Source organism: Antrostomus carolinensis, unplaced genomic scaffold (genome assembly GCF_000700745.2).
Source record: "Antrostomus carolinensis isolate BGI_N321 unplaced genomic scaffold, ASM70074v2 scaffold56154, whole genome shotgun sequence".
NCBI lineage: Eukaryota > Metazoa > Chordata > Aves > Caprimulgiformes > Caprimulgidae > Antrostomus > Antrostomus carolinensis.
In genome coordinates, this window is record NW_010311145.1 from 3,766 (window position 1) to 22,060 (window position 18,295).

The following is an 18,295-nucleotide window of genomic DNA, read 5'->3' on the forward strand; positions in this document are numbered from 1 at the left end:
TTCAGTCATTTCCTCCTTTCTGCAGCAGAGAACTGGCACTTGGTGAGGGATCCCTTAATGGCACCAGTACCAGTTTCACCTTTCTTTTCCTTCTTACTCCGATGCTTATGAAAAAGAGAAAACTAAGCTGCAGAAGCCAGACAGTGAAGATTTCTTCTGGAGAGGTAATTTACCACCCTATGGGGTGCAGTTTGGTTTACAGTGCTGCATTACTTCGGAAAGAAAAGCAACAGAGAGAGCCAGGTGTTGTCAGAAGGTGGCCTTTCAAGCAGGTGCGGGACTGGAACCTATGACTTAACTGGGAATAAGCGTTTAAAATGTTGAAATTGTGTATCCTGGGATTATAGGGGATCTCCTCCCTACATGTCCATCCTTGGCTGCTGTCATAGGCTGGATCCAGAGCTAGCTATACCTTTGATGTGATACAGTATGGCTGTGCTTTGTGTTTGCACGGACCACTCCCTCTTTGTTCTGGGTAGACATTTCTGCTCTGTTGCAATATTCTGTTTTCTGGCACAGGTGAAAAATTTTCTGTCAGTTGTGGGTCACTGTGGCTGAGTGTGGCCCATCTTTGACCTATCTTTGCAAAGTACCATGCTGCTGTACCACTTTGCATTGCTCATAGTAACAGGTTATCACATTCTTGAAATTAATACGCAGATCCAGTTCCTGAGTCCTGAATAAGAGCATGAGGACTTCTCCATAAGAATAACTGATTATGAAAGACAGAAGTTCCTTCTTGAGAGAGTGTAAAAAAATATCGGGAAAAAAAACAAGCAGCCAGAAAGAACACATTCATGTTGCATTGCTAAATTTTCATAGATGTTGTGCTACAAAATTGAGTATTGTCTTAGAGATGAGCTCTGGAGGTTGCCCTAGTCTCACAGGGAAAATCAATTCTTAATATAGTCAGCAGGTGTTGTGTTGGGGACACAGCACTTGCAGTTTCTCCATGTGCCAACTTTTGTTATTAAGTGTGACATTCCACTTCTCTTCTTCTAACTGATTCACCTATGTGAAAATTACATTTAAAATTCCTGCTTTAAAATGAGTCTTAGCATTGGACTTCTACATCAGCAGCCTGTCATCTCTTGAAGTTGTATTTATTTTTCACTTTAGGATCACAATACATTTTGTAATTTTTATAATTAGTTATTTTCAGCATATCTTATGATGACTTTAAAGTGGTAAATCATTCTGGGTTTGCTCAGAAATCCTCTTCAATCCATATGACTGTATAGGCCTTTATAGACACAAATAGGGCATAAAGATCTTGCAGCTTTTCAAGCACTTCCTAGTTTCCATTTTGCTACCCTAATAGCCTTCCTCAGGCCTAGGTTACACCTTACATTGGTGTAACCCAGAACAGTGGCACTGTCTTGCATACAGGAGTATAACTGCTCCTTCCACTTAGTCTGAAGAAAAGGTTGTTTATGTACCCATCAATTTTAAATACGACTATGATTTATGGAGGCTATTTATACCTTCTCAAATAACATGGATAAAAAAAAAGTGGGCAGCTATAGGAGAGCAAGTGATAAAATGAGCCCTTATTCTCTCACTGCAATGTTTTCTTCTAGCATTGAAGTTTATTAAAACAAGAGGGAGAAAACAGTTGTATCCCCAAACTTCACCTTGAGGTTTTTTTAATAGTAGCCTTCATTTTTCAGGAGCATGAATTTCCAGAAATGAAGCGGTGACTTAAAACACTTTCCTGATAATTTAGTTGCAAATTTCTGAACTTCAGAAACTTGTGTAGCTCCGCCATAAAATGAAGAAAAATCATAAAATGTTTTAAGTGATTCAATCAGAAAAGTAATGAAATATGGGTAACTGTGAAAACGATATGCCATCTATATTACACAGAATTGTAATTAGTTATCAGAAAATTTAAACATATGATTTTAAAGCCTTTACAGATGATAGAAGAAATCTCAAGGATTACAGTGAAATTATTAATGAAGTATCCCATTAATCACTAATGTTAATGGCACTGCAAACTGAGATTTTGATTATTATCTGTATAGCATAGGTAGAAAATGGAACTTTCAACTCAGTTAATTTCCAGTTTTCTTATTTTGGTCAAAATTTCCACAGAACCTGTCCAAAACCTAGACAAGCATAATTTAGGGCCAGAATAAAATAATTTCTCAAAAGTCTATGAGAAAATAAGAAATTTGCATTTGAGTGTCAAGATAAAACTGGAGCAGGTGTCTCTCTTCGTGGAGTATGTTCTGAGTGGTCATGGACTTGCCTGGAATAAGTGCCAAAGATCAATTTCTGGTCCTGTAGTGTCCACTCCTCTTCTTGTAAAGTAGTTTCCAAGTGGTTTCCTGTCAAATGGCAATGTACAGAAGAGATGCAGTTGATTCAATATGTCCTCATTGAACACAAGTTGTAAAATCTGTTTGAGATAAAATGTGAAGAAAATGTCATTGATAATAGATCACAGAAGGGTAAAAATAGAATTAATTTTTGATTGAAGGTTACCATTTTATGCAGCATTTTGGTTATTGCAAGCATTTCATTCTTATTATCAGCTTTTAGATGAGCCTTTTCTCTGGGTATGCTGGAACAATGGATAGAGGACAAGATTCTTTAGAGAAATGGAGGGAGCAGAATGGATCACACAGATGTGAGAAGTTTGTGAATATGCAGCTGTGGAGACCTGGGCTAATAATGGATGTCTGTTGCACACAGCAGTTATTGAATTGCAGGTTACTCAACAGCTTTAACGTGCAGAGATCAATCCTGCTAGTAGGAAGAGGTAACAGGGAAAAAAATGTGTCTGGAACTCTGGAAACATTTAAAGGGAATGTTGCAAAGTCTTTGCCTGTGATTTCCCACATGCAGTAAAAGATACACAGCAGCCTTCCCACTGTAGCAAGAGTGGGAGCCAGCAAATCAATAGTAGTCCTGGAATCACTCCCAAAATCCAGCTGCAGTAGCCTATGGGACAGGAAGCAGCTTCTGAAGGCTTTGGTTCCTTGGTTGTTCCAAGGACCACAGCCTAAGCAGCATCCTCCCGTAATCAAAGCACTAGTGTAGATTTCTGGCCACCGATATTTTCACTATTATGTTCTTGATAGCTAGCTCCTAATTTTATTGTTGTTACTTCCTATTCCTTATTTTGCTGCTCATGCCTTCATTGCAACCCCTCTCATTCCACCCAAGAAAGGTGAACTCTAGACCTCAGTTTCTATGTGGCGGTAAGTTCAAGCTGTGAGAGTCTGAGGGAACTGAGCATCCTAGAAGAGTATGAATTCAGTCTGTGTCACTGAGCTAGCCACCTGTAAGAACTGAAATGCTGCTGAAATTTACCAATGGACCAGCCAAAGGTAAATCTAATGTGCATTGAATTACATTACATTGTGGGGTCTTTTTGTTTGTGAGCCAAACTTTAAGTTCAGCCAATAAATGTGCCTAGCATTTGATTGAGGAAACTATTTGATATGAAAATGTGCACAGTGACTTCTTCAGGGTTGAGAGCATCTCCAGGGTTATGTGGTAGAACTCGGAGCAGACCACCACCCCAGTGCTGCCAACATTTGCTTTAGGTAGATGGTTTCATTGTTTCTACATTGGCTGTAGCTTATTATGATCTCTTTTGCTTTAATGAAATCTGTAAACATAATTATTTTAAGGCATTTTGCTGTTATTTTTACAAGGAAACACCTCCACTCCACTGCCAGTTCTGATCAAAGCCTGATCCCTTTTCTGGCCTAATGTTATGTTCTTGGCACCACAGGTTACGTACAGTGATCTGAAACATAATGGTGGTTTTCAGAAAGGTAAGTCCTACTCTTAGCTTTGATTTACTGACGAGCCTGAGCCCCAAAGAGGAGAAAATTACCTTAACATCATGGTCCATCTCAGAAAGATAGTAGCAATAACCCAGTATCAACAAGGTGTAAAATAGTATCAATCTAGACTAGAGATGCAGAGGTGTCTTGCCTAGTCTGGCTGCGCTCATGCTGAGCTGGTGACCTCTGTCACAAGGTGTGGCACTGAAACGACATAGATTACCTCTGGAGTTTTATTCAATGCAAATGAGAGCTGTTAGTCTGTGATGTTACTCATAATCTTGTACAGTGTTTACAGGTGCTTTACACTACAGTTGTTTGGTTTTCAATGTAAGCCTATAAAATATTTTGAGAGGAAAAAGAAATAATTTTTCAGTAAAAAACTTGAAACTTTGACAGTAAATGCTACAGTATGTTAGAAAAGTTGTATAAGACAAGACACTCAGCTAGAAAGGCGGTTCCTCAGTAGGATGAACTACCCATTGAAGATCTGACCTACAGCTTTGTTCAATTTTCATTCCAGCCATTACAGTAAAGCTTTCTTTTTGAATCTGTATTAGTGCCTGGAGCAAGAGAAGGGGCTTGGAGTTGGGGAGTATAACCAGGACAGTAGTGCAGGTGACACCAAGATGGTGCTCATTCCTAGGAAAGGGCAACCGTAGAGCACACCTTTCCTCCAGTGACAGCAGAGCAGTTATGCTTACTTGCTCTGAAGAGAGGCAGGATGTTGCCATACCTCTACAAATATGAAGAGAGGAGCTGGGCTGGATAAAGAATGTTTGGGTTTTTTTTTTTTCCCCAAAGATAAATCACAGATGCACTCATATTTCCAAGTGGTTTCAGCTATAGCAGGAATAACATGTATCTAAAAACCTCTTGCAGCAGAACCCCCTACATTTCCACGCATCTAGTCTGTACATCTGTTTGTTTTTCTTTTTCCTGGTAATGTTTATATTTTCAAGCATCTCTTCTGAAAGAATACCATAGCTAATATGAGGCTGCCAAAGCACTTTACCAGCATTCACTGTGCCCCCTGCCAGTCTCTGGGAGGTATTGGAGCTGAGCAATTGCTGTCCTTATAAAAGGTGTTGCTTTATTTCCTCTTGTGAGACAGCTGGGCTTGATGACTTGTCCAAAGTAATGTTCCAGGTCAGCTGTGGAGCTCGGAGTATAACTCAGAGGTCCCGATACTATATACTATAACCTTTAGGCTGTACTGCCTGCAAGCAGTAAGAACTTACCCAGTTAAACACTGCTAAAGAAATCAAATCACTGAAAGATTAAGACCAAGAGATCTATGCCTGTGAGCTACATGGCATAAAGCACGTCGCTGTACTTGACAATAGCATTTCTTCTCCCCAGGGCGATCATGTGTGGCTGGAAACTCAACCAAACAGTGAATTTAATGTCCCTATCGGGGCAGTTGTGAAGGACTCTGACTCAGGACGGATCTTGCTGGAGGATGATGAAGGCAAGGTGGGCTATGCTATAACTTCTGTAAAAGATCAACATAAAATTTAAAAGTACAAAATATAAAAGAATGGCCCTATTGGGTCAGACCAAAGATCCATCTAGCCAAATGGTCTGACTTCAGTAATGGCTGGTAGGATATACTGAAAGAAAGAATATAAAAACAAGGCAAGTATAGGGTGGTACCCTAGTATCCCCAGGTGCCAAGACCATGAAGATTTAGAGATTCCTAAGCTAGAGGTTATATCTACATAGTTAAGAAAAGGAAATAGACAGGCTTCAATCTCTAAATTTGGTGGAGCTTTAGGTGAAATCATGATCCTACTGAAGTCAGTTGGGCTGGGGTTTCAGCCCTACCTCATACACGATGTGGCTGTGCTGACCTGACAGAACTACCCTTTGAACAATGCTAAACTTGGTCATATCCAGAACCCACCTGAATGGCTTCACTCAGTGTTTTAAATCATCTGGTCCTGAGGAGCAGCAAACCAGTTAATTTCTGTAGTTTGCTCAACTGTTTGTTAGAATATGCTGGTTTGAGTGTTGATTATACAAAAGCTTGTTCCAGTCTAACATAGCCCTCCTTTGCCTCTGAGCAACAGCATAACACATGAAAACTGCTACCTTGCCTTTTCCAGGAACACTGGATCACAGCTCGGAACATGCACATGGTGCGCCTGATGCACCCCTCCTCTGCCCAAGGGGTGGAAGACATGATTTGCCTTGGGGATCTCCATGAAGCTGGCATGGTGCACAACCTCCTCATCCGCCACCAGGAGCACAAAATCTATGTGAGTGCCAAGGTCACCAGGCACACTATTTTCAGGAATGACCTGTGCTACATATTTAGCAGAGTGACCCAAACAGCTTTCATGCCTTTCATACATGGGGCGCTCTGCTTCCTTTACTGATTGAGGGTGCCAAGGAGACACACAACATATTATTTTTCTTCTTTCATTCAATAACTTTGGCTGTGAAGAAGGGAATTAATAGCAGTCTCTGAAATCATAGAGATATGCATAGGTAGTGACCCTGCTTACTTTCACCTAGAGCGATCATTTCCACCAGTGACTGACAGTTAGCTAAATCCAGTCCATGTTACGACTTAGTGCTGCTATTACCTGCAGCTGTGATCAATCACAGGATCAGTCTAACTAGTACACAGTGACATGATTTGGATTGTCCTCCAGTCCAAGTCAATGGTTACTTGATTTTGATGTAATAAAATAGATAAAGAATAAATCTGGATATTCAGGACACCTGGTTTCATTTCTTGTTCATTACAGGATTTATCTGTGACTTTGAGCAATTTGACATTTTTAGTTTCTTTGTTCCTTAGTTCCCAGCTTGTAATATAATAATATTCAGGTTTTTGCATGCTTTGCCTCCTATGCTGTATACATTAGATGATCTTTAAGGTCCCTTCCAACCCAAACCATTCTATGATTCATAGGAGAGGAACTGTGTCTTACAACAAAGATGTGATGATTTTTGTGTAAACAAGGACTGCTGCAGTTATAACTACTACGATGTGTGTATAGACAGGTTATATTAGATTCTCTCAGTCTGCAGGTGTCTTATGTACAAGTTCTTGAACAGTATTATTGCCTTGCACTCCCACAGCTTCAACAGCCTCCTTCATTTCAATGGTGCTGTTGTTTACAAATGTTACTAAAAGAGTATGAGTATGAGTATGTATGAGTAATACAACCATAACTTTGCCTATTAGCAAAGTTCAGCTGCATCTGAACTAGAACACAAAAGCAGCTTAACAAAACACTACAAAACAGCTTATGACACACAAAAATGCCATGTCAAATTGGACTTTCATGCTTTGGCTTGAGACAGTGAACTGAGCTGTGATTTGGCAAGGAGATTCTAGCTACCATTCTTCCTTTTGCAAAAACCTCCATATCCTGGGATATCTAAAAGCAGCTTATAGTGAGGAACCAAGTTCTCAGCCTCACCTAAGTGCTACTGTGGATCTCCCAAGCTCCTCTCCTGCCTCTGTTTCGATTTATACTGCAAGTGGCTTTGGTTGTATTCTCGTTTACAGGTTTGCTGCTAGAGGTAACGCTCATAACTGTTTTCCAGACTTACACAGGATCAATCTTGGTAGCAGTGAATCCATACCAGCTGCTGCCCCTGTACACGGTTGATCAGATCAGACTGTACTCTAACAAGAGGATCGGAGAGCTGCCACCTCATGTCTTCGCCATTGCAGACAACTGTTATTTCAATATGAAGAGGAATAAGAGAGACCAGTGCTGTGTGATCAGGTGACTGGACTCAGAGAGGACGAGTGGCAGAAGCCAAGTCTGCCATGTTTTTGGGGCATTTTTATGGACATAGGAGATATTCCAAATGGAAGGGCACAGATAAGACTAGAGATAATAGGAAGGAAATATTTTCTCCCCTGCTACTTCATTTTCAGTTAGGTAGAAGGTAGAACATAAGCAAAGGATTTCTGAAGTCCATTGTTTTCCCCCAGAATCTTTGAATGTGGTGATACATTCTGTCCTTGGACGCTACATATAGAAACATAAAATATGAGCCTGTGTCATGTAAGGCTATCTTTTATCTTGGGGACATGATACTTAACATTACATGTGTTTTCTGAGAATAGAGATTTCCTGGAGAGAAACAATCTCAGCTAACCTGAAGATGGAGGGAAGCTTTCTTCATTCTATAAACACATAACATGTATCCATTTTCTGTTAATCATCAGTGTGAAGAACTGGACAGTTTCATTACAATAATATCTGACTATAGCTGAGGCAACTCAGTTGGTGTGCTAAGACTAGCATTGAAAATCTGGTAAGGCATTAAAGAAGAAAAGCAAATGGTCATTTAATTTGCACTGGTACAGAATGTCTTCCATGGATTTGCTTGGTTTTAATCAGTGACAGAATTTAGTCCTCAGCCTAAGTTTAAAAAACAACTTAAATTTTAGCAGATAAGATGATGAAAGACTACAATTCTCCAGCCCTCCATGAAAGACAGTCTGAGCTGCCATTAACAGGATAAATATAAGTGGTATTTTTTACTTGGTCTGCCATTTTGCCACCTTAGCCAAAAAAGAAGAAAGGAAACATGTAATGATCTTGTTTCTTACTGCAGTGGAGAGTCTGGAGCTGGGAAGACTGAAAGCACAAAGCTAATACTACAGTTTTTGGCAGCTGTCAGTGGCCAGCATTCCTGGATAGAGCAGCAAATCCTAGAGGCCAACCCCATTCTGGAAGGTGGGTTATTTAGCAAATATGCCTGATTTACCACCTTTATCTCAGGATTTTTGTATCAGGGTAAAAAATTCAGGAACAGATCTCTGAACCATTGTATTTGCCTACCTGCTAAAAACCCTGAAAGACTAGTGATGCAGGGTAGAAGTTCTCTGTACTTTTCTGCCATGTCCTCAGGAAGTCCACAGCAGCTCCCACGCTGTAGGAGGAGATGCCACTATAACATGTAACCCAGAACTGCTGGGAACACAAGAGTCCTTGGGAATGCAAAGCCCAAGTTAAAGACCTCTGGTTTAGCATTTGCACTAGACAGTGGCAAAGTGACTGGCCAAGCATGGATGTATCTATAGGGGAGCTCCCTGAGACACCCATCTTTCTCTGTAGAGGGATCAAGTGTGTTCCCAGTACATCCTTCTGGAGGTCTTCAGACTTGCCCAGCTCTCTTGGCTGGCAGATATAGGCCACATTTTGATCATTTCAATGTCTTTTACAGCCCAGTTATCTGGATGCACGGTATGCCTGCCTCTCTCTTTAGGAGGCAGCCTGAGACTAGACATTCTCCAGTGCTTGTCAGCACTGTTATTTGGAACATAATGTGTAAAATACTAGCAGCAAAAAAAGAAGGGCATAAAAAATAGACTTGGTGTTCATTAACTGCAATAATCCAGATACTATCTCTGTCCCTTGCCCATCAGCTTTTGGAAATGCCAAGACAATTCGAAATGACAATTCAAGTCGCTTTGGGAAATACATTGATATCCACTTCAATCAAAATGGTGTGATAGAAGGAGCCCAGATAGAGCAGTTCCTTCTGGAGAAGTCCCGGGTTTGCCGGCAGGTGAGGGCACTGGCAGATGTCCATTCTGCCTGCTGCTGTGTTACAAGCCTATGCTGACAAGGCTGTCCATTGGCCTGTTTCTTTCTTTTAGGCTCCAGAGGAGAGGAACTATCACATCTTCTACTGCATGCTAATGGGGATGAATACAGAGCAGAAAAAGATGCTGAATCTGGGCACTGCTTCAGAGTACACTTATCTCACTATGGTAACAGTCTCTGCTTTCTTCTCCATTATCTCTCTGCCGTTTCCTTCTCCCAGCGAGCAATTACAATCAATAGGAGCTGCAGATGCGTAGTTACTGAATCTGAACAGTCCTTTCCTTAGAGTACCAGACGCAGTAACAGCAAAAGTGCTGGAAGTCTCAGTCCCAGAGGTTTATTGTAACGTCCACCACTGGGAAGCAGCTTGTGGCAGTTCAAAGCTTTTTATCAAAGTCAGACTTAAGAAACATAAAGGACATCTTAAAGCAGGTGGGAAATATGCCCCACTTTCACAAGTACTCCGATGTCAGATCTCATGCCAGGGAGAATACTAATCAGGTATATATACTTTAGGCAAAAATGAATAAGCAGAAACAGTACCAAGAATCCTAGTCCTTATATCTGATAAATCTTATATACATAATGCAGGAAGCTGGCATTCAGTCTAACCTCCAACAGCTAATAATAATGTCCATGTCTGGGTTTATGTTGCCATAGTGGCAGGAGTGGGATTGTCCATAGGGGAGATTTTTGAAAATAGCTAATTGTTTGGTTTAGGGATGAAAGGCATTGTGAAAATCCTGTTCTTTAGCCTCTGCAGATACTTCATATTAAACAGGTGATCTGGTTTGATTTGGGCTGTGGAAAAAATGGGGCTAAGTCCTGCCTCTGCTGAAGCTAATGGGAGCTGGGCATCTAGTTTCAGAGGAAATGAAATCAAGCCTATAAAGCTGTTTCTGGAGTCTCAAAAGCAAAACCATTAAAGTTGCTGGATATTTTTCCAATGTCTTCAAAACAGCTGTGATTTGCAGCAAGGGCTGATGAGTGCAATTCACACACTGGCCATTCAATAAAAAGGTCAGAAGTTCCTTGGGTCAGCAGTAGGGCAGTATTATACAGAGGTAGGAGGATTAGATTAAAGGAGAACATATCCATGGTTTTGTTCACGTCAGCTGTTGGCACAAGCTGGCACGTTCATTTGCTGTAAACTGAAATGTCTAGAAATACTTCACTTTTGTAATCATCACACTATATTGTTGGTAATAGCAAGGATAAAAAAGGCATTTTCCCATCTCCATTAGGGCTAAAAATAGTTTCTATTAGGAGCAGCATCCTAGGATCTGCTGTGCAGGCTTTGCTGAAGGTTCTTCTGATGCTGCCTTGGAGGCTTCCATCTGCCTTGCAGTAGATCCTAATATTTTTATTTCAAGATTTGCCTTCTAGTACTGATCCAATCCTACTTGCTTTGGTTTGAAATTAAGGCTCTTAACTGACCTTTGACAAGGCAGAGGGAGGAGAGCAAGGTAATAGGCATTGCCTTATAAGCGTAGGTGGCCTTGTCAAAGTTTCCTGTCCTTCTGCACTCCAGGGCAGCCTTCCCCTCAGCTTTTCCTTTTGGCTTCCCCAGTATTCAGTCTAGCCCTGGAAAAATGCATTACTTAGCCCTCTGCTAATGTGTTCTTGAGAGTAGAAATTAGGGAAGAAACAGCCATGGAAAGAGCATATAGACTGTCTAAATAGGTTTTTACTTTGCATCTTGTGGAAATTGGCTCACAGGGCATCCACGTTGTGTACAAGGGTTTGTCAGCCTGCAGGTCCTTTCTTCCTTGTATAGGTACCAGGAAGATTTTCCTTACCCGTGGGTGTGGTGTCTTGCAGGGGAACTGCGTGTCCTGTGACAGCCGGAATGATGCGAAGGATTATGCCCACATCCGCTCGGCTATGAAGATCCTCATGTTCTCAGATTCTGAGCACTGGGACATCAGTAAGCTGCTGGCTGTGATCCTGCACCTGGGGAATGTAGAGTTCGAAGGTAAACTCAGCAATATCTATGCTTGGCCTTTCCTCAGAATTCATGGTAAAGGCCTAAAAGTGCTGCCTGCTTCCATCTGAAGATTAGGTTGTTGCTGCTCTGCCCTGTATAAACAGGTGAACAGGGTTGGAATGGCAGGCAGATAAGCACGATGAAATTCTCATTTCTGACTCCACTGCCTAGTATTTTGAAAATTGTCTTATTACTATTTTGTTACGCTGTCAGGTTTCCATGGCTATAAATAGGCCCTTATCACACAAACTGAAATAACAGATAATATAATGCCATGTTACATTTGCTGGTTGTTGCGCTACGCAAGCCAGAGGACACAGGAGCAATTGAGTGCTGTTTGCTGTGGAGATGATAGCAGTCATTTTCCTGGCTCGGTCTGGTGAACACACACCTGCATAGGTGTGCTTCTGGTATGGCACAGGCACAATCTGAGACGCCCACCAGCAGGATGCCAGAAGCTATCACATTTTAGAAAAGGACTGCTTCTCACTTTGTGATACAGAGGGCCCAATACAGTGATGACAGCTGGATTCTTCAGAGTAATGCTGGCAGCTGAAGTGAGTGATTTCCCTCATTCCCTTTCATTGTCTAGATTTCCCACAAGCCAGAAACATGGAAAAAAAATATTTTCAAAAACACATTTTCTGAAGCCAGATACCACTTCCCCAGATCCCAAATAGGTACTATTTAAAATTAATAATCTTGTCAGTTTTGCTGCCATTTTTAGCCTGATGTTCTGGAGTTGTGAGAGGCCTGTACATCCCAAAATCCCTGGGTGAAATCAGGACTCTCCTTAGGAAAATCATCAAACCCAGGAGTTGCAAAAGGGAACTTACTACCTTGCCACATTCCCAGAGCTACAGGGTTACAGAAATATGGCTGCAATAACAGCACAGCCCCCCACCATAGCAGAAATTATTCACCCTGAGACTGTTTCCTCATTGTAGCGGCTGTGTACGACAACTTGGACTGCTCTGATGTGATGGACTCCCCACACTTTTCAATCGCAACCAAATTGCTTGAGGTAATGACTTTCATCTTCTCCTACTAGTTCTCTCCTTCACTCTTGCTCCCTGAGCACACTGACAAAGCATGTCTCTGTGGAGTGTTTATGTATGGATGCACGTATAACATGCATGTCCCCTTCTTCCTGAAGTGATGCTATTGCAGATGTCTCTCTGAGCTAGATCTTTAACTGCGACAGCAAAGCACCAGTGAATGCTGCTGGACAGGCAGATTGTCACGGCCCTCTTCTTGAGACACTTTGCTGAATCTCCTTTATCCACCTGGAATGACCAGGTTGCCATGACTGTTCCTCCAGGTGGACTCCAGTGAACTCCAGAACAGTCTCACAAACCTCTCCATCATTGTCCGAGGAGAAAGTGTGTCCAGGCCTCTGAACATAGTTCAAGCTGCAGATGGGAGGGATGCCTTTGTGAAGGTACTGGTGTTTACATCTTCTCTGTTTAAAGACTGGGCATGCTTTCAGAGCTGTCTGTCTTACAGGTTGAGGAGCATTATGTGGCATTTACCCAGAGGGCTCCGGAGCCATGTAGTATTCAAGCATAGTTTGACAGCATTGTAGCAGCACAATAGCAAGCAGTAAGCTATGTCCAAAGCTTGTAATGACAGGCTCTAATTCCTCCTTAATTTTTTTTCTCAGGGTATATATGGACGGATTTTCCTGTGGATAGTGAACAAGATCAACTCAGCCATTTTCAACCCAACGTCTCAGAAGCCTAAAGACAGACGTCAGTCCATTGGCCTGTTGGACATTTTTGGGTTTGAAAACTTCAGCAACAACAGGTAGGGGGCTCTGAATTCATTTCCACTGGGAAGCTGAAAAACAGCTGATGTAAAGAGAGAGAATGAAAAAACAAACAGACCCATGCTCGTTCATTATCGTCCTGATTCTCAGAAAAGCAGTGAAATTTCCATCACTGAATTTTCCCAATTATGATCATGCACAGATTCCATCATTCTTCACCTCAGGAATTTTCTCAGAGGAGATTGCTATGAAGCTGCTATGAGCAGGCAGCCACTGTGTAAGCATGTAGTGTTTTCCATGCCTCTGTACCAGACTTTCTTGTTCCATAGTATTTTTACAATATTTCTTGGGGTACATTTTGCATATAGTACAAAGGAGGCCATGTTGTGTTTCCCATTTCAGCTTCCATCTTGCTCAGTGTTCTCTCATCTATTTTTGGGGCTGCTTCATTTCTTTACTCTTAAGGACAGATCAGCAAAATACCTGGTCACTGGTATTTTAATACTGCTACCTCTCCTACTTGTGGTTTCAGTCCCAAAGCACCATTCTGTTTGCCCTTCTCTACAGGGGCAGCAATTCCCTCAGTTGTATGGTACCATATCATCAGTACTCCACAAACCATCAGCACATATTCTGCAGTCTTTTCCAATCCATTTCAACTGATGTATCTTGCTTGCTTTCAACAAGATATTCCTCACTGACTTTTGGAACGTGGTCTAAGAGGCGATCAGCCCATCTTCTACCTTTTGTGATCTCTCCTATTATTTTATGCTATTCCTAAAGGCTGCAATCCACATGGGGCCTCACTGTGGTGAGCACTCCACAGGCACACACAGTGTGACACAGCAATTACCAGGCAATGAAACTCAGGTGCAGCATTAAGGAGTAACTAAAAAAAGAAGTGGTAGTGCCAGTGCAAGTAAAAACAATATCACACACTCATACAGTCAAGCTATTTTCAGTTATATGTTCCCATTTGTCTCTAGAGTTTCTTGAAATGCATACAAGATCTTTCCTTGCTTACGCAGCAACACTCAATCATCAGTTGGCTCATTTCTATTTATCTTTATCATAGCAGAAGACACATCCTTTATATTGCTAAGACTGGCAACATGCAGCAGTGGTGATCAACACAGTGGAATATAGCAGTAGTGTATCTGGATATGTAGTTAATACAGAGAATAAACAAATACCATAGAGCAGTGCAGCACTGGCCAAGGATGACCATGGGTTCCCATCTTGTCCTTCCACAGCTTTGAGCAGCTCTGCATTAACATTGCCAATGAGCACCTTCAACAGTTCTTCGTGCGCCATGTCTTCAAGCTGGAGCAAGAGGAATACCTTGCAGAGCACATTGTCTGGAATAACATTGATTTCACTGATAACCGCCAGGCTCTGGAAGTCATCGCACTCAAGCCTATGAATATCATCTCCCTCATTGATGAAGAGAGCAAGTTCCCAAAGGTAAATTTCTGGTTTCACCTGCAATGCCTGGCTTTGCACGCAGTTCACAGGTAACACTTGGCTTTACACACAGAAAAGTGCAAAGGTGGCTTTTGGATACATTATGAGAAGCAATGTCTTCTCCTCATAGATATTCCTTTTAAATTAGCTCACTATACAAATGCTTCACCTCTGCTGGAGTGTGCTCTTCCTGGTACCTTGCTCTGAAAGTCTCGCAGCTGTTCCAGACAGAGAAGGAAGGAGTCCAGAGTCCTTTTAGAAGGGCTTCTTAGGAAATATTTGAATTTGCATATTGTTTGAGTATTGTTCTGCTGTTAATCAGGGCTGCAGCTTGCTCTTTCTTCTCCTGGATGATGGACCTAGTTGAGTAATGTCACCATTGTGAGGAAAGGTTATTCTGCAAAGGCCAGGCATCTCAGAAGAGCAGAGATGAAAATAGCATCTGATCTCAGACATCCCTGCAGAGCATTTTCATAGTCTCCAAAGCATGGTGAGGCTAAGCAGGAGTGCTGGTACAGGAATCAGATGGCAATGTGGGCTTGTCCAGAAAAGCAAGCACCTGCCTCACCTCATTTGTAGTCCTCTGGTAACAATTTGAGAGGATCATGTACAGGCAGATAGCTTTCCTCTTTCTTCCCTAAGAAGATGGTGGTCCCCACTGTATGTCCTGCCATCAGGACAAGAAAGCACCTCCTCTATGATTCCTGGAGCACATGCCTTCTCAGATAACACAGCACTCGCTATTCCTAGAGCACAGGCCAGTGAGCAGAGCTAGCCTCACATGCACCAGAAGGGAATGAGATTGTGATGGCACCCCTTGAAGAGAAACATCCAGCTGCCTGCCTGCCTGTGGAAGTCATGATCTGGGCATGCTGTTTGGTATCTGCTCAGGGCAGCCTTCTTCCAGGGATCTCTGAGTCTTTCACCAGTTGGGGAGTGAAATAAGAACTGTGCCTGCCTGGGAGAAGAAGCATGCACCCCTCAGAGCATAGCTGCGTAGGATGGCATAGGAAAGTTGGTGAGAGGCTCTGCTTGTGAGGTCCAAAGGCTTAGGAAATTTTCAGTGCACCTGGTCATGTTAGTAATGTTATGGGGGCTTCTGTACAGCCCTCAAATACCAGGCCTTGCGTGCTGGTGGTATGTTCTGTCCTGATGCTTGAGAGAAGGGTCTGTGTAAAAGGGAAGACACTCATGGCACTACTTTCTTCCAGATCTACTACACAAATAAGGGGCATAATTTGAGCTTTTGTTATCTCTGAGCACCACTTCTATTTGTTCCCTGAGCACAGGCCAGTGGTGGGGTGAATCTGCTTATCTGTCCTTTTTTGCCTGTACTTGTTTCTAGGGCACAGATGCCACCATGCTCATCAAAATCAATTCCCTCCATGGCAAAAGTAAAATCTACATCCCACCTAAAAGTGTTCACGACACCAAGTTTGGCATCAACCACTTTGCTGGGGTTGTCTTTTACGAATCAAAAGGTGAGCCTATCTCTGGTGGATATGGAGGGTGAAGAGAAGAGCATGACCTGCCCTGGATGTGTGGCACTCCAGGGTAGTGTTGATCTGAAGTTAGATCAGGAGGTCAGGAGGATTACTCTAAACTAATCTGCAAGTTACTGTAAACAAAGTGAATTTTAGCTAGACAGAGTGGCCCTAGAGCTAGCAGGCTGCAGAGATAACAAGCTGATTTTGTTTCCTTCATACAGACTTCCTGGAGAAAAATAGGGACACACTGAGTGCTAATGTAATGCAAGTGGTTCATTCCTCCAAAAACAAATTCCTGAGAGAGATCTTCCAGGTGGAAACAACCCCACCTAGTCTTGGACGTGGGACCATCCGGCGTCTTGGAGCTGATCAGGCCTACAAGGTTGGTTTACTGGCACTGCGTTGCAGAAACAACTAATTTCTCCTCCCTTCCATAAGTCTCTAGCTGTTCTTGACCTCGTTTTTCTTTTGCACTGTCCCTGCAAATCCCTACCCCTTTCATTAAACTCATTTCTGCAAAGGAGCCTGCAGGAAAAGTCAGGGTCTAGTGTTCATGCTGTGAACAAGTGTAATGTCAGTCCTGTCTCCCTGCATCCCTGGGCATCTGTGTAGCCATGCCTGCAGGCTGTCACAGAAGCATGAGTTGTGCTACCTCCCTACCCGTTGTCAACAACTGGATGGGTTTGCTTTGTGTCTGCCTGGGCATCCATACTGTATCCACATCGCCAGGACAGGTATAAATTAGTAGAAGGAAACTGTAGTTCAAAAGGTTCATTGCAATGGAACAAGGCACCAGCCAGAGACACCTCTGCAAAGCTAGTACCATAACACCAAGGTGTCTGACTGGGCAACTGGCAAGAGGGTCCTGGCCTTTTCCTTCTTGCAGAGCACTGACAGGTTAGCACAAAGGAGCAAATAGCTGTGCGGTCACAGGAAGATACTCTGTCTCCTGCCTGAAGACACAGTCTCACTGCCCTGCATAGTGCTGCACGTTTAGCTCTCCCTCTTGGCCCAGGGGCTTAGTGACAAAGTTCATAATGTCTAATTATCACAGAATCATCTGTGCCTAGTGGTGTGGGGAACCTTGTCCTAGTGAAAATGAGGTTGTAAAGCACAGTGGACTGGAAACAGCATGGGGCAGAGTTCAAGTTCTCTGCCCTGCTGCAACTTTCACATACCTTGATTTCTGAGCATTTAACTGTGCAGTTAAGTTAAAGGTGTGAAGGTATGTTTGTTTTTAATGTTTATATCTTTGAGTTTTCCTGTCAGGGTACAGAACAAACAGTCAGCTTACTATCTTACCTGTTATCTGTCTACTCTCCTGGCATTCTTTCCTGATCCTATCCTTTCTTCCTCAGTCTTTATCCCCGTGTGGCTTTCTGCTCTCCAGAACATCTGGCCATGGACAGGTAAACATCCTGGGGGAGAAGAATGTCAGAAGTGGTACAAGCAACAACAGAGAACTGGCTTAGCATCTCTTAAATGCTATGAATACCTTCAGATTAAATATCAGGTCTATCTACATTGCTCTAATACTGTAATGGCTTTTGTCTCTATAAATAAGGTTCTGTTATGCAAATAAACCTTTCCTTACATTTAGAAAGTACAGCAGCATGTCAAGAAAGGAGATACTAAATGCGGGCTACACCTCATTTCAAAATGCATAGAAGTTAGCTGAAATACCTCTATTTATTTCAAATAGGTTGGGCCACCATTGGGAAGCTTCAGAAACAGGCTACAGAAAAGAATAGTGAATGAAGTGCCAGAAGAAACTTGGCTGTCCTGAGGTCTCAGGGGAGCAAAGTCGTCACCATCTTAACAACAAATTCAGCTTTGACAATGTTATGTGTGTAAAATAATGAGAGCATGGGCTTTAGACTTGTGTGGCCATCCCACTGATTTACTGGTACAGCAGAAAGGCCTCTAAGATCTGGGAGTGCAAATTGCTTTTAACTCTTATACATCTTAAACATGTATATGCTGTTATCATATCTACTTCAAATAGATGCTTGCTAGCCCCAGGACGTATCCGAGCTGCTATGAGACTTTCCTAGGAACCGTTTTCCAAAGGCGTGAGTGTTTGGTCGCTGGAGGGCAGCATTGCTCTGTAGCTAAAGCAGAAGGTGGCCACTTCAGTGTTAGAAAGGACAATTTAAACGTAAGAACCAGCAGAATGAGGTACTGTAAAGACCATGAAAGTG

At 42.4% G+C, this 18,295-nt stretch overlaps 1 protein-coding gene across 1 annotated transcript in view; it reads left to right on the forward strand.

Annotated features, from left to right (window-relative positions):
- The first annotated feature begins 3,773 nt into the window (after positions 1-3,773).
- LOC104523896 (unconventional myosin-VIIb-like) overlaps positions 3,774-18,295 on the forward strand; it is a 34,604-nt gene continuing 20,082 nt past the window's right edge. The window contains exons 1-15 of the mRNA XM_010166621.1: positions 3,774-3,791; positions 5,166-5,279; positions 5,912-6,064; positions 7,368-7,552; positions 8,394-8,515; positions 9,208-9,350; positions 9,442-9,555; positions 11,210-11,363; positions 12,323-12,399; positions 12,697-12,816; positions 13,039-13,181; positions 14,397-14,607; positions 15,953-16,088; positions 16,316-16,476; positions 17,453-17,503. Of these exons, the coding sequence (XP_010164923.1) occupies positions 3,774-3,791; positions 5,166-5,279; positions 5,912-6,064; positions 7,368-7,552; positions 8,394-8,515; positions 9,208-9,350; positions 9,442-9,555; positions 11,210-11,363; positions 12,323-12,399; positions 12,697-12,816; positions 13,039-13,181; positions 14,397-14,607; positions 15,953-16,088; positions 16,316-16,476; positions 17,453-17,503 (1,902 nt within the window). The remainder of the gene's footprint in view (positions 3,792-5,165; positions 5,280-5,911; positions 6,065-7,367; positions 7,553-8,393; positions 8,516-9,207; positions 9,351-9,441; positions 9,556-11,209; positions 11,364-12,322; positions 12,400-12,696; positions 12,817-13,038; positions 13,182-14,396; positions 14,608-15,952; positions 16,089-16,315; positions 16,477-17,452; positions 17,504-18,295) is intronic.